Source organism: Leptodactylus fuscus, chromosome 2, assembly GCF_031893055.1.
Source record: "Leptodactylus fuscus isolate aLepFus1 chromosome 2, aLepFus1.hap2, whole genome shotgun sequence".
Classification (NCBI taxonomy): domain Eukaryota; kingdom Metazoa; phylum Chordata; class Amphibia; order Anura; family Leptodactylidae; genus Leptodactylus; species Leptodactylus fuscus.
Window position 1 is genome coordinate 26,718,790 of NC_134266.1, and position 16,197 is coordinate 26,734,986.

The window sequence follows — 16,197 nt, forward strand, 5'->3', positions numbered from 1 at the left end:
TATGTGTGTGTGTCTATATGTGTGTCTGTCTATCTATATGTGTGTCTCTCTATATGTGTGTCTGTCTATATGTGTCTGTATATATGTGTGTGTCTATATGTGTGTGTGTCTATATGTGTGTCTGTCTATATATGTGTCTGTCTATATGTGTGTCTGTCTATGTGTCTGTCTATATGTGTGTCTGTCTATATATATATATATGTGTCTATCTATATATGTGTCTGTCTATATATGTGTGTGTGTCTATATATGTGTCTGTCTATATGTGTCTGTCTATATATATGTGTGTGTGTGTCTATATGTGTCTGTCTATATATGTGTGTGTGTGTCTATATGTGTCTGTCTATCTGTATGTGTGTGTCTCAGTAACCTAGGGGCAGAGATGGAAGGGGAATGTTATACTAGGGCAGAGATGGCAGATAGAGGGGGGGGGGGACATGAAACTGGGGGAGAGATGGAGGGGGGGGGGACATGAAATGGGGAAAATAAAGGGGGATATGAAACTGAGGGAGAAATGGAGGGGGGGGGCATGAAACTGGGGGTAGATGAAGAGGGCACAGACTGGGGGGACATTAAACTGGGGACAACTGTAGGGGGCATTAAACAGTGGAGGAAGCTGTAGGGGGACCTGTCTGCCTCTAGTTGCCCCCAGTTTAATGTCAACCTCCAGCTACCCCTACGGTTTAATGTCTGCTTCCCGATTTTAATGTCCCCCCTCTAGTTGCCCCCAGTTTCATGTCCCGCTCCAGCTGTCAATTTATTGCCCCCCTCCAACTACCCCCACTGTTTAATGTCCCCCTCCAGCTACTCCAGTTTTGTGTCCCCTCTAGTTTCCCCCAGTTTATACTGAGGCACCAGGAGAGGGACCTAATACTGTGGGGCAGTTGGAAGGGAACATTATAATGTGGGGGCATATAATGTACGGGTGACTATAGGAGGATTATACTTTGTGGGGGCACATGGAAAGATGATTGGGAATGGGCGGAGTCAACGTAGAAGTGGGTGGAGCTAAATTTGCCATGGCGCGGCCCTCTAGCAGTTTCAATTTCTTATGCGGCCCCATGGGAAAATTAATTGCCCACCCCTGCTTTAAATCTTAATTATTTAAATCTCCCCTTGTCTGCTGCAGGTCAATAGTGTACAATTTAACTATATAAAGAGTTCCCCGTTAAAAAGGAACCTCCCCCTTTAAAATCAGGGTATTAATGGTTTCCTCTATTTTGGACAATCCCAACTTGTTAAAAGGGTCCCTTAACAATAAAATCACCGGGATGATCAGTGATCAACTGTGATCTGTGAAAAACCTGGCAGGAAGTATTCCATTTCTCTGCAGTGCCACCACTGGTGAAAAGTAGAATTGCACAGTGTCTATTCAAATCAATGGGCAAGGCAGGACAGGACGGGTCCTCCAGAGCGAGAGACACTCTTTGTAACTGATCACAGCTCTGGCCGGGGGATGAGGATTCTCAACAGGGGACCCCCCTCTATTAGCTCAGTATTGTCTAATAATATGTAGGAAAATGAGTTTTAAAAAGAACATATTGCCAAATATTTATATCTATTAACGCCATCTATCAATTTTATCACTTTTGTCTAATCTGTTTTTATTTTTTGATTGTAGATTATTTTTTTATTCTATTTTCTGTCCATGATTAGGGGGGCGGCCATCTTGCCTTAGCTTCTCCTCTGCTCTGTTAACAGCATTTAGTGATCTGCTTTAGTCATGGCCATAGGCAGCAATAGTCTGGAGACAACTTTACTGAGGTTTATGGGAGAGTTTTCTAGACATACTCTGTGCAGGGAGGGGGAGGTGATAAGCTCTGACATCATCTATTGCCAGTAGTGATGTAATGACGGCTCAATGGTGTTATCTATACAGGTGTTATCTTGTATTGTAATCCTGTCTGTGAAGTAAATCAGTTGACTGCTGTAAAGAAATCCTCTACAGAATTGACAAGTCTATTATTAAGCTTAGTGGTCAGAGTGAAAATTGCACAAGTTAGTAACTTAAAATAAATAAATTATAATAAAATATGTAATATATAAAACATATGTCTATATATTATATTTATAAATAGGGATGAATAGAAAATGATGAAAAATTCTTTAAAAAACAGGTTAAAAACTTTGTTCAAAATATAGGTCCTATTCTGGCGGCACAATCCCCTTAAAGGGATGACTGATCAAACAGGGAGGAGCCCTGACAACCACTGCATCCTCAGTATACCTTCCCGCTTCTCTTACGGGCTCCTTTAAGAATGCAATAAATCCTATTTAGCTGTTCCACTGCAGCACTGGAAACATGTCACCCATCCCGGAGCGCTGGCGTTGCGCTGCTCCCTTTCTTCTTTCTGACTGATGTATTTAGGTCTGTGAGTATTTTGTCAAAGGAAGGAGAAGAATAAAATCATTTATCTGGCGGAGGCGACATCCTGACACATGCTCACATCAAACTATGCGCGAGGATGGGATCCGTGGCTCCGCACCGCCATGCGGAATTTAACCGTTTCCAAGAGACAAAGAGCGGAACAAAAGGGACAGAGCGATCCCAGCCCAAGTAGAAAATGTGATTTGTGAGCCTGGAAATTGCTCATCTATTAAGCCGGCAATTATCTGTGTATCTAGAACGCCGCTTGTCAGGTTATTTCCATACAATGAGATTATTTCCTGGACTGTCTGCACTTATTACATAAAGTCTGTAGTCACGTCAATCACCGGGCAAGGAGAGGGATAGCGAGAATCCGGAGAATAGAGGAAAGACGCGGGATGGAGGGGAGGACCCTGAGGGGGAAGGGAATCATAGCAAGGTGGACCGGGGCCAAACCGCCTGATAATAGCCCCAGGTAATAAGAAGGCAGCCCCTATATCTATAGGAAGGGAAGAGAGAGCAGCAACATGGAAGGGAGTCTTTATTGTAAGAGCAGTCACACTATGGGGTCTGTACTGTAAGAGCGGTCACACTATGGGGGTCTATACTGTAAGAGCGGTCACACTATGGAGGTCAGTACTGTAAGAGCGGTCACACTATGGAGGTCAGTACTGTAAGAGCGGTCACACTATGGGGGTCTGTACTGTAAGAGCGGTCACACTATGGGGGTCTGTACTGTAAGAGCGGTCACACTATGGGGGTCTGTACTGTAAGAGCGGTCACACTATGGGGGTCTGTACTGTAAGAGCGGTCACACTATGGAGGTCTGTACTGTAAGAGCGGTCACACTATGGAGGTCAGTACTGTAAGAGCGGTCACACTATGGGGGTCTGTACTGTAAGAGCGGTCACACTATGGGGGTCTGTACTGTAAGAGCGGTCACACTATGGGGGTCTGTACTGTAAGAGCGGTCACACTATGGGGGTCTGTACTGTAAGAGCGGTCACACTATGGGGTCTGTACTGTAAGAGCGGTCACACTATGGGGTCTGTACTGTAAGAGCGGTCACACTATGGAGGTCTGTACTGTAAGAGCGGTCACACTATGGGGTCTGTACTGTAAGAGCGGTCACACTATGGGGGTCTGTACTGTAAGAGCGGTCACACTATGGGGGTCTGTACTGTAAGAGCGGTCACACTATGGGGGTCTGTACTGTAAGAGCGGTCACACTATGGGGTCTGTACTGTAAGAGCGGTCACACTATGGAGGTCTGTACTGTAAGAGCGGTCACACTATGGGGGTCTGTACTGTAAGAGCGGTCACACTATGGAGGTCTGTACTGTAAGAGCGGTCACACTATGGGGGTCTGTACTGTAAGAGCGGTCACACTATGGAGGTCAGTACTGTAAGAGCGGTCACACTATGGAGGTCAGTACTGTAAGAGCGGTCACACTATGGGGGTCTGTACTGTAAGAGCGGTCACACTATGGGGGTCTGTACTGTAAGAGCGGTCACACTATGGGGGTCTGTACTGTAAGAGCGGTCACACTATGGGGTCTGTACTGTAAGAGCGGTCACACTATGGGGTCTGTACTGTAAGAGCGGTCACACTATGGAGGTCTGTACTGTAAGAGCGGTCACACTATGGGGTCTGTACTGTAAGAGCGGTCACACTATGGAGGTCTGTACTGTAAGAGCGGTCACACTATGGGGGTCTGTACTGTAAGAGCGGTCACACTATGGAGGTCAGTACTGTAAGAGCGGTCACACTATGGAGGTCAGTACTGTAAGAGCGGTCACACTATGGGGGTCTGTACTGTAAGAGCGGTCACACTATGGGGGTCTGTACTGTAAGAGAGGTCACACTATGGGGGTCTGTACTGTAAGAGCGGTCACACTACGGGGGTCTGTACTGTAAGAGCGGTCACACTACGGAGGTCTGTACTGTAAGAGCGGTCACACTATGGGGGTCTGTACTGTAAGAGCGGTCACACTATGGGGGTCTGTACTGTAAGAGCGGTCACACTATGGAGGTCTGTACTGTAAGAGCGGTCACACTATGGGGGTCTGTACTGTAAGAGCGGTCACACTATGGGGGTCTGTACTGTAAGAGCGGTCACACTATGGGGGTCTGTACTGTAAGAGCGGTCACACTATGGGGGTCTGTACTGTAAGAGAGGTCACACTATGGGGGTCTGTACTGTAAGAGCGGTCACACTACGGGGGTCTGTACTGTAAGAGCGGTCACACTACGGAGGTCTGTACTGTAAGAGCGGTCACACTATGGGGGTCTGTACTGTAAGAGCGGTCACACTATGGGGGTCTGTACTGTAAGAGCGGTCACACTATGGGGGTCTGTACTGTAAGAGCGGTCACACTATGGAGGTCTGTACTGTAAGAGCGGTCACACTATGGGGGTCTGTACTGTAAGAGCGGTCACACTATGGGGGTCTGTACTGTAAGAGCGGTCACACTATGGGGGTCTGTACTGTAAGAGCGGTCACACTATGGGGGTCTGTACTGTAAGAGCGGTCACACTATGGGGGTCTGTACTGTAAGAGCGGTCACACTATGGGGGTCTGTACTGTAAGAGCGGTCACACTATGGGGGTCTGTACTGTAAGAGCGGTCACACTATGGAGGTCTGTACTGTAAGAGCGGTCACACTATGGAGGTCTGTACTGTAAGAGCGGTCACACTATGGAGGTCTGTACTGTAAGAGCGGTCACACTATGGGGGTCTGTACTGTAAGAGCGGTCACACTATGGGGGTCTGTACTGTAAGAGCGGTCACACTATGGAGGTCTGTACTGTAAGAGCGGTCACACTATGGGGGTCTGTACTGTAAGAGCGGTCACACTATGGGGGTCTGTACTGTAAGAGCGGTCACACTATGGAGGTCTGTACTGTAAGAGCGGTCACACTATAGAATTTTTTCATCCATGATTTTGTACAGAATCTCCTATGAGACCCATTAGCAGAACCTGTAGGTGTGAACATGGCTTAACAACTAGACTCTATTAATTCCCGGAAACATTTAGTTCTTCCTATTACACATAATATACAGATTGTACTTCTCAATACTAAGTTCACTTGACTGATCCACTTCAGTGCAGAATTGTGAATGCAGCTCTGGAGTGCCAACAAGATGTCACTATACAGCTCACCCTCCGGTTTTTCCTCTATTTACTTCCTCATTTCTTTTTTTTTAATTAAATTTTTTAATTAAATTCAATTTTATTTGTACAATTTCTGACTTTCATTTCCATGCGTGTAATTTCCAGTTTTTCCCACTTTAAATTAAACGTGATGGATGTGAGCGGCGGAAAGAGTGTTAGCGCTGAGTGAAAGTGACACCCTAATAGACTGCAATGAATTTAGACAGAATCTTATTGCTAAACCTAACCAGGGGTAACCTGGGAATACGATGCAAATCTTCATATTCATGAGGCTTAATTAGAACAAAACTGCCAGTCAGTAAAATGCGGCCGGCTCGAGAGCGCCTTTCAGGACTGCAAAGTGATTGCACCCCCCAAGAGAGGCGTCTGCTGGGAGAGTCACAAATATCAAGGCTTGAAAAAAATATCAGGAGGGATCCAGGGGCTTGTGAATTGGCGATATAAATATTTCACACGTGGCGTACGTCAGTAAAATCCAGGGTATAATATGGATGGATGGAACCGAAGACTATGGAAGAACTACAAGTCTCAATGTCCTTTGTCACTTGGAACTTTAAGCAGCAATACCAAAAATGTTTTATACTCATGATGCGAACCGTATTGATGGCAATCTTCTTACAGTGGCGAGTTATCTGGCCCCTTCTGGTCCTTAGCTGTGTCATGTGACCATTAATCTGACTCTCCAACCAGGACCGCATCTGAAGTTCAGACAGGAAGTCAGTAAATCAATGTCCGGACAGAGAAAGTGACTTCCTGTACACCCACTGGACTCTATATCAGGGTGTTGGTCACATGACACAGCTGAGGACCAGAAGGGAGTGGATAATTGATAAAATAACGGTAAGAACATAGGACAAGCGCAGTTTTTTCTCCAATTCCATCCCATTCTGAATCTTTTTTTTCCAGTTTCCAATGACATCGTACAGTACATTAAATGGTCCCATTAGGAAGTACAATTTGTCCTGCAAAATTACGCCCTTATACAGTTTTGTGAACGGAAAAATAAAAAAATATTGTTATTGAAAGGTGGGAATTAAAAAGGAGAAACGAAAAATGCCTGCGGTGGGAAGGGGTTAAAGGTGCATGTTAGAAGATCCCTTCACAAAATTTCTTCCTACTGGGATCCCCAATGATCAACTATAATCTGCGGGGAAATCTGGCGGTAAGAGCCTATTCACACAAACAAGTCATGCGTTGTTTAGTGCACGTTCTATGGTACATGGATCAACCTCTCGGATACATTTTCTCAGACCCGATTTGCCCAAGGAGGTGAATGGGTCAACGTCAAACCAGATCATACACAGATCCCTAGAAACATGGCTAGGATTTGACTTGTATGTATAGATTATAAGCGTTTCATTTCTCTGCAGCGCCAAACACAGGGGAAATTAGGCATTACAGAGAACCCATTCATATCACTAGATTATATAGGCAGGACAGGACCGGTCCTCCAGGGTGGGAGACTCTCTTTGTCACTGCTCTCCATTCTGGTCAAGGACCGATAATATGAATTCTAGATCGTTCCTGGATTTTGATGGATTTAGGAAAGTATGTCATTACTACTAGATGCTGAAAAAGTATTAAAGTCCCATAAAATAAAAATAAAACTGGGTCATAGTCATGGAGGACAGGCTGAGCTAAAAACTGAATGTCAGGCACTGAGCTGAATAAGTAGACTATTAATATAGTAATACAGTACATAGTAAATGTACAAGTGGGTGGGGCTAGAAACAGAGCCCAACCCCTTTGCCCCGGTTGTCTAGAATTAAAAAAAAATGTCCGCTTTATCCCAAACACAGAGCCACGCGCACTACTGGTTGTGTGTGGTATTGCAGCTCAGCCCCATTTACTTCAATGGAGTTGCAATACCAGACACAACCCAGGCACCATTGTGGCGCTGTTTTTGAAGCAATCCTTGTCTTTCACAGACCCCATCAAGATCTATTCATACTTTAAGACTTGGTCCTATCGACCCTGCAAGGATCCATAAAAAATATGGTCGTGTGAACGGGAGCATAGAAATGAATGGGTCTCCATGCTATCCTCTATTATGGCCAGAAGATGGACCAAAAACGGTACACGGAGCCTTGCAGTAGGTTCACACTAGGTTTCGAGGCTCCGTTGACCCCATAGACTATAATGGGACTATAATGGGGACACATCATGTAGCTAAATATGGATGACCACATGACGGGACAATACAGAACCTTCTACTACCTAATAACCTGACATCTTTATTTCGCCGCCTCGGCTCAGATCCCATCTATATACATGACATATGATAAGCTAAGCCTTATATTAGCCTCCTATACATCACAGATTTGTAGAAACAAAAATATTTAACGCACTGTTAAGATTTTATTCTGTTCCTGACATATCTAGGACATAGCAGGATTATGTCTCTGCCGTATTCTCTGGCGCCGCGCTTCCCACCAAGCCGGGAAAAAGTCTGTATTTCAACAAAGGTATTGGACAACAAAGGCTTCCAATGAAATGAAGGCCGCCATATTGTTTGCGTACCCTAATACCTTATCTTCAGTCATTTCCATCCATCTTCTCCTAATTTTGCCCTCACCTCTGCTTTTCTGTGAATATGTCCCAATTCATGAAGCAATATATAGACCACATTCTTTATTTTCAATTGGCAAAAGTGGAAAATTCCTTTAAGTCGTTTAGGGATTGTCCATTTTTGGCAAATGATTTGTAAACTCAGTTTATAGATTAGCCAAGGTTTGACTCTAAGCCAGGGGGACACAAGTGGTGAATTGGGCCTTGGTCCAAATCTGGGCTGGTGATGCCAGCTGTCTGGAACCTGTAGTCCTGCTATCATAGAGGCAGTGGAAGGAATCACAACGAGCTCCAGTGCCGAAACATTAGTCAGCATCAGGACCAGCGTTGGATTGACCCACCAGAGAACCTGAGGATCTTCCAGTGGTTCCAGACTCAAACATAATAATAGACCAGCAGAAGATACCCAAGTTTGAAGGCTGCAATGGTCTATGTCTTAGACATTGTTGGAGGGTGGTTAGCCCAACAGATTGTTAGAGGAACCTCAGCCCATCAGTGGTCATTGTATACATGTATGTAGGTCTAGAAGCAGATGACCCAAAAGTGATGACTACAGTATATGTTTTTCTTACTTTTTTATATGGTGAAAATTTGGGGGTCTGATCAGGCAACTGAATTTTGAGATCAGGTCTAGTATCTGAACTTTGGAGTTTGCTCTGGGGTCTTAACTGGGTCTTAATTTTGAGATCTGGTCTGGGGCCTGAATTTGGAGATCTAGTCTTGGCAGTGAATTGGGAGGCCTAGTCTGGAGTGTGAATTTTGAGATTAGGTCTGGAAACTGAATTTTCGAGATCAGTTCTGGGGTCTGGTCTAAGGCCTTAACTGAGGTCTTCATTTTGGGGTCTGTCTAAAGGACTGAATTTTTAGAACAGGATTGGGGCCTGATTTTAGAAGTCTGGAGTCTGAATTTGGAGATCAAGTCTAGGGACTGAATATTGAGATCAGCTCTGGGGCTTGAATTCTGGGGTCTGGTCTAACGATTAACTGAGGTCTTCAATTTGGGGTCAAGTCTGAGGACTGAATTTTGAAGTCAGGTCTGGATTTTGGGGTCTGGGCTAAGGTTCTAATTGAGGTCTTAATTATGGGGTCTAGTCTGAGGACTTAATTTTGATGTCAAGTCTGCGGACTGAATTTTTAGAACAGGTCTGGGGCCTTAATTTGGAACCCTGGTCTGGTGTCTGAATTTTAAGGTCAAGTCTAGGGACTGAATATTGAGATTAGTTCTGGGGCCTGAACTTTGGGGACTGATCTAAGGTCTTAACAGAGGTCTCAGTTTAGTGGTCTGGTCTTGGGTCTGATCCGAGATCTTAACTGAGGTCTCAGTTTTGTGGTCTGGTCTGAGGTCTGATCTGAGGTTTTAACTGAGATCTTGATTTTTAGGGTTTGGTTTGGCATCTGAATTATTTTGTGGTCTAGACTGCAGTCTGAGTTTTTGGGTCTGGTCTTGGGTTTTAATTTTTTTTGGTCGGATTTACTTTTTATTGTAAATCTGGGTTCCCAGCACTGCTGGACACAGAATCCTGATGCTGGCTGGCTAATATTTGGATCTCAGGTGGGTGCTGCCCTATTACCCCGCTTTCTATTGTGTTGTTCAAAAAAAAATCCAGGACTGAGCAAAAGACAAAAATATCAGGATTCTCCTTAAAAACAAGGACGTCCCTGGGAAATGTGTGGCTTTTGGCAAGTAGACGGCTGGTGATGGGGATTAGATGTATTCTTCATGTCAACTATTCCAAATATCACTTGTATCCAAATATCACAGCTAAGGCCGAAAGATGGCCGCACCTCTCCCTGGTGAAGAAGGAAGTAAAGTGGTTGCTATGGACATGCACCTAGTCGCTTCCATCCAAGCCCCCATAATTCTCCTTGGCAGCTGCATGATTAATTCAAAGATTTATTGATTTTCCTCCTTGCTCCATCTTGCTGACCTGCTTATGCTGACAGGTTTGTGCCGCCCACCCTACAGGGTGTGATGGAGACGAAGCCCCCGCCTGCAGCGATCCGTACGAGACGCAGCAGTGTTTACGCTGACGCAGGATTCATCACAGACCCGGCTTTATTGCTCTGGTCTCAATCTTTAGGGAGCAATATAAACCGTAGATCCTCTCCGTGCATGGACTCATAAATATTTAAGGACAAAAACAGTGACTGCGCCGTCTACGGAAACCCCTTGTAGGAAAACACTCACAAAAAATGACTGTAATTTGGAAATCTCTAGTTTTATGTTACTTGTATATAAGCCGGGTACAAATAATAGGTCCTGACATGGAGAAGATAATCCTATATATATGCGAAGTATAACATGGAGGCGTGTCTGTATATGATGTATAACATGGTGGTCTGTCTCTATGTGATGTATGACATGGTGGTGTATCCAGCGCTTAAATTGGGAAAAAAATGTAGGGGGAACTCTGGAATAATGCCCCCCCCTTCCTGATGACCCCTCCACACACACACACATTCCTGCACACAGTAATATGCCCCATAGTGGCCCCTGCACATACTATTATGCCCCATAGTGGCCCCTGCACATACTATTATGCCCCATAGTGGCCCCTGCGCACAGTATTATGCCCTATAGTGGCCCCTACACACAATATTATTCCCCCTATTGGCCTCTGTGCATAGAGTATTATGCTCCATAGTGGCCCCTACACATACTGGCCCCTTCACACAGTATTATGCCCCATAGTGGCCCCTGCACACAGTATTATGTCCCATAGTGGCCCCTGCACACAGTATTATGCCCCATAGTGGCCTTTGCACATAGTATTATGCCCCATAGTGGTCCCTGCACATAGTATTATGCCCCATAGTGGCCTTTGCACACAGTATTATGCCCCATAGTGGTCCCTGCACATAGTATTATGCCCCATAGTGGTCCCTGCACATAGTATTATGCCCCATAGTGGCCTTTGCACACAGTATTATGCCCCATAGTGGCCCCTGCACACAGTATTATGCCCCATAGTGGCCCCTGCACACAGTATTATGCCCCATAGTGGTCCCTGCACATAGTATTATGCCCCATAGTGGCCCCTGCACACAGTATTATGCCCCATAGTGGTCCCTGCACATAGTATTATGCCCCATAGTGGCCTTTGCACACAGTATTATGTCCCATAGTGGCCCCTGCACACAGTATTATGCCCCATAGTGGTCCCTGCACACAGTATTATGTCCCATAGTGGCCCCTGCACACAGTATTATGCCCCATAGTGGTCCCTGCACAAAGTATTTTGCTCCACTGTGGACACCCGTGAACAATTACTCTGAAGAGCTTTTCTGACCCCAGAGTATAATCGGAGACCCAGAGGAGGATACAAACATAAAAATCACTGTTACTTACCATTCCTGGGCTCCGGCGCACTTCCTGCAGATGTCAGCCATCTCCAATGACGTACAGGGAGGTCACGTGAGCAGGGACTTGCGTCACAAAGCCTAAGGATGCAAGCCCCAGCCCATATTATGCCTGGGACTTCACCAAGTAGGCCCAAAGCCTTCTGGAGCCCAGGAGAGCTAAGTAACAGTGTTTTTCTGTTTTTTGTAGATTGCGAGCCCCATATAGGGATTACCACGTACATTCTTTTTCTCCTATCAATATGTCTTTGTAGAATGGGAGGAAATCCACACAAACACAGGGAGAAAATACATACTCCTTGCAGATGTTGTTCCTGGCGAGATTTGAACCCAGGACCCCAGCACTGCAAGGCTACAGTCCTAACCACTGAGCCACCGTATAGCCCCATAACAGTGTTCTTTATGTTCCACTCCAGATACATTTATACTGGAACGCTGAAATACATTTTGCAATTATGCTGGAACTGAGTTCCGGGGCATTAGGGCCCAATTTAAGCACAGGTTGTATCTATATGTGATGTATGACATGGCTGTGGCTGTAATACTAGATATAATCCATGTACAGGAATGGCGCTGTTATTGAAAAATGATCAGACTTTCTTCAGAGATGGACAACCATCACCAAACTCACTTCCACTTTTCAAGGCTGAATGGACTCTCTGTGATAAACACTGAATTCTTGGTGTTATCCTACTGTTTAGGGCTGCGTTCACTTATCTATTGGACATCAGTTTCATATCTATCTACTGTATCTATTTATCTATCTATCTATCTTAGATTCTTTTCTTCCTCTTCCTCCTCTTCTTCTTATTATTGTTAATATATATATATATATATATATATATATATATATATATAATTAAATATCCCGCAACCGTTGTGCTGGTCTTGCACATAGTATATACTGGTGTTGGTTATATATAATAGCGGAGCTGGTGAGGACACACATCAATGATCAGAGCGTCTGAAGTAGCAGAAGGCATAAATAATGTAAGCCACTTAATTATATACAGGTTATTCCGCACTAGTAGCCCCAACATCCCTGCCGTCCTCGCCATCCCCACCATCCCTGCCGTCCTCGCCATCCCTGCCATCCTCACCATCCCCACCATCCCTGCCGTCCTCACCATCCCCAACATCCCTACCATCTTCACCGTCCTCACTTTCCCTGCCGTCGATGCCATCCCTGCAGTTCTTGCCATTCTCACATGCCCCCATCCCCGTCAACCTCGTCACCCCTTCCCCACCATCCTTGCCATCCCCACCATTCCCACCTTTTCCCTCATCCTCACCATCCCCACCTTCCCTGCCATCCTCCCATACTCATCAACCCCGCCATCCTCACCATCCCCACCTTCCCTGCCATCCTTGCCATCCCCATCTTTCCCGTCATCCTCGTCGTCCCCACCATCCCTGCCATCTCTGTTCCTGTCTATTCTAGGAAGAGGGTATTTTCTACTTTCAGAACATGGAACTGATCAAATAAAATAAGACATTTTTGTAAATGGACGTTATTTTAGTCAGTCGGGGTCTTCAATGGAGAAATAATTGCTTCAGTATCTGTACTTGGTAGGTGCAAGAAGAATATATTGTAAGGTAAATATATAATAGGGTGACCTTGCTCAATTTTGTCTGGTATTACAGAAACATGGATGCTATGAAAGCCGCCGCCGCCGGATAGTACGGGGTGACACTGTTGTACCCTCGGACTGCAGGGCAGCTTGAACTTGTTTGGATGTTAGTCGAGGTTCTTTATCCACCATCTGCACAATCTTGCGTTGAAATCTCTCGTCAATTTTTCTTTTCTGTCCACATCTAGGGAGGTTAGCCACAGTGCCATGGGCTTTATACTTCTTGATAACACTGCGCACGGTAGACACAGGAACATTCAGGTCTTTGGAGATGGACTTGTAGCCTTGAGATTGCTCATGCTTCCTCACAATTTTCCTTCTCAAATCCTCAGACAGTTCTTTGGTCTTCTTTCTTTTCTCCATGCTCAATGTGGTACACATTGGACACAGGACAGAGGTTGAGTCAACTTTAATCCATTTGAACTGGCTGCAAGTGTGATTTAGTTATTGTCACCACCTGTTAGGTGCCTCAGGTAAGTAACAGGTGCTGTTAATGACACAAATTAGAGAAGCATCACATGATTTTTCAAACAGTGCCAATACTTTTGTCCACCCTTTTTTTATGTTTGCTGTGGAATTATATCCAATTTGGCTTTTTGACAATTCTTTTTGTAGTTTTCCATTGAAGACAAATTAAATGAAGATAATAATACCAAAGAATTTGTGATTGCAATCATTTTCTGGAAGAAAATGAGTATTATCTGACAGAATTGCAGGGGTGCCAATACTTTTGGCCAACACTGTAGGTGAGTGTGACTTCATTTTGTTTTATACCCACCCCGGCTCCCGTGAATATAGTTCCTGGATAACCCCTTTAAGTACCTCTCATCAGACCCATAAAACCTATTTATCCTGAGCTTCCTGGTTCATGAATGGAATAACAGAACTACAGTATACAGTATAAGTCAGTCTCCTGTTATAAAGGCCCTAGATGTAATAAAAACTAATCTGTATCATCGTTTAGGTTTTTTCCTCCAAACAAAGTTCGCAGATGCTGCAGAAAAAAAAAAAACTATCTTGGAATTTTTCCATTTTCACCATTTTATCTGCAGAAATAACCGGTTATAAAAAAAAAATACTTGAAGTCACCTTGTTGCTTAGCAACCGGACATTATCAGTAACCACCATCTCACTAATACACATTTCAGACCAAAAAAATATCCGCCCTCTGTATTGTGGCTTGTTGTGCTGCCGGTGAGTGACGCGACCTCGAAGCCATCATCAATGCCATCCCTTGTCTTAAAGACACAGCCATCTGCGCTAGACATCAATGGCGCACAACAGAACCGCGACCTTATTACAATAAAAACAGGATATACATTAAATAAAGAGCTGGTGACATCACAGATAACGTGGCCTATCCCTGCAACACATGAACTCTATGACATCACTAAGAACGTAGCCTATCCCTGCTCTGCTAGAACTCTATGACATCACTGAGCATGCTGTTACTGGAGCCTGATGATATCACTTTTAATAGAACCTAATAAATTCACAGGGAAGTGCAGCCTATCCCTAGACTACTCGTACTCTATGACATCATTGAGAATGCTTCTACTGGAACGATGACATCACTTTGAATACACTCTAGTATCTATCCCTGCAATGCTAGGTCCCTATGATATCACTAAGCATGCCCTTTATGAGATGCAATGACATCACCAAGATTTTCACCTATCATTGCATTACACTCAAGCGAGAATGCAGTCTGTTCCTGCACTACTATGACTTGATGACATCACAAAAATGTAGCATGTCCTTCTAGTACTAGGATCTGATGACATCACTAAGAACGCTGTCTATTTCTTCATTACTAGAACCTGATGACATCACTAAAAAGATACAATCCAGCTAGTGACATTGCTAAGAAAGCAGCCTATCCCTGTGTTAGTAGGACCTGATGACATCACTGAGAAAGCAGCCTATCATTGATGACATCACCCAAAATAATAAGTATAATGTAATTACAGCTTAGGGACACCACTAATAGTGCAGCCTGTCCCTATACTACTTGGATGACCTGATGACGTCATAAGATTAATGCAGCATGTACTTGCATTACTAGGACCTGATGACATCACTGAGATGCATCCTCTGCCTACTACTACTAGCACTTGATGACATCACTAAGAATGGTGACTTTTCTTGCACTACTAAAACCTGATGACATCACTAAGAAAGCACCCAATCCCTGCGCTACAATAGTAGGACCTGATGATACATTCACACGATGTAACGTGCCGCGTGATGTAGCACGTATACGGCGTGTGAGACTTTGCACGCCATAAACGCTCCCATTGATTTCAATGGGAGTTAGGATCGTATACGCCACGTTATTTTGCGGCGCAAAGTCTCACACGCCGTATATGTGCCACATCACGCGGCACGTTATATCGTGTGAACGCACCACATGAAAACTAGTGGCATCACTGAAAATGCAGCACAATCCTACACTTCTATACAACATTACAACCACATGACATCACTAATAAAGTGACCTATCACTGCATCGGCAATGGTGACATCACTGCAACCTATCTCCGTAATACTGATGCCATACACAAAGAGGCCTATAAACACAACTAGAATATATGGAGCCTCTGAAATACACAACACTATCGCAACGTCTCTTCACCTACTGACAAATGAACAAGCTCAGCACAAGCACACAATATAGACGGAAAGTGTAGTAACCCTGAGAGACGAAACCTAATTAGAGGGACGTGGAAGTTATTAATCATAGACGCAACGTCTCAGCAGTATGGCCGACGTCCACCCCATCAAGAAACACGGCCAAAACCTGTGGGCCGCTCCAGAAAATAAGCCTTAGAAGATATTAAGAAGCCCCTACCTGAGACAAGTGAGACTGTGTCCTTCTCCCACGAGACGTAGGCCTCCACCGGGGAGGAAATAATGCACTTGAAAACTGCTGCACCGCCTCTCATGGCTTTCTGGTCCTCCACTCGGACCGTATAGGCTTCCCGTAAAACTAAACGCAAAAAATAAATCACAAAATGAAAAAGAAATAAAAATTGTTCTATTTTTTATATTTTCAGTTCAGAAAATAACCATAAGGGCTATAAATACATAATA

The 16,197-nt window shown here is 44.5% G+C and overlaps 1 protein-coding gene across 4 annotated transcripts in view; it reads right to left on the reverse strand.

Annotated features, from left to right (window-relative positions):
- Positions 1 to 16,197, reverse strand: part of DSCAM (DS cell adhesion molecule) — a 338,268-nt gene that overhangs the window by 239,151 nt on the left and 82,920 nt on the right. For all 4 annotated transcript variants that reach the window (XM_075263534.1, XM_075263535.1, XM_075263532.1 and 1 more), the window contains one exon: positions 15,956 to 16,093. In XM_075263534.1, the coding sequence (XP_075119635.1) occupies positions 15,956 to 16,093 (138 nt within the window). The remainder of the gene's footprint in view (positions 1 to 15,955; positions 16,094 to 16,197) is intronic.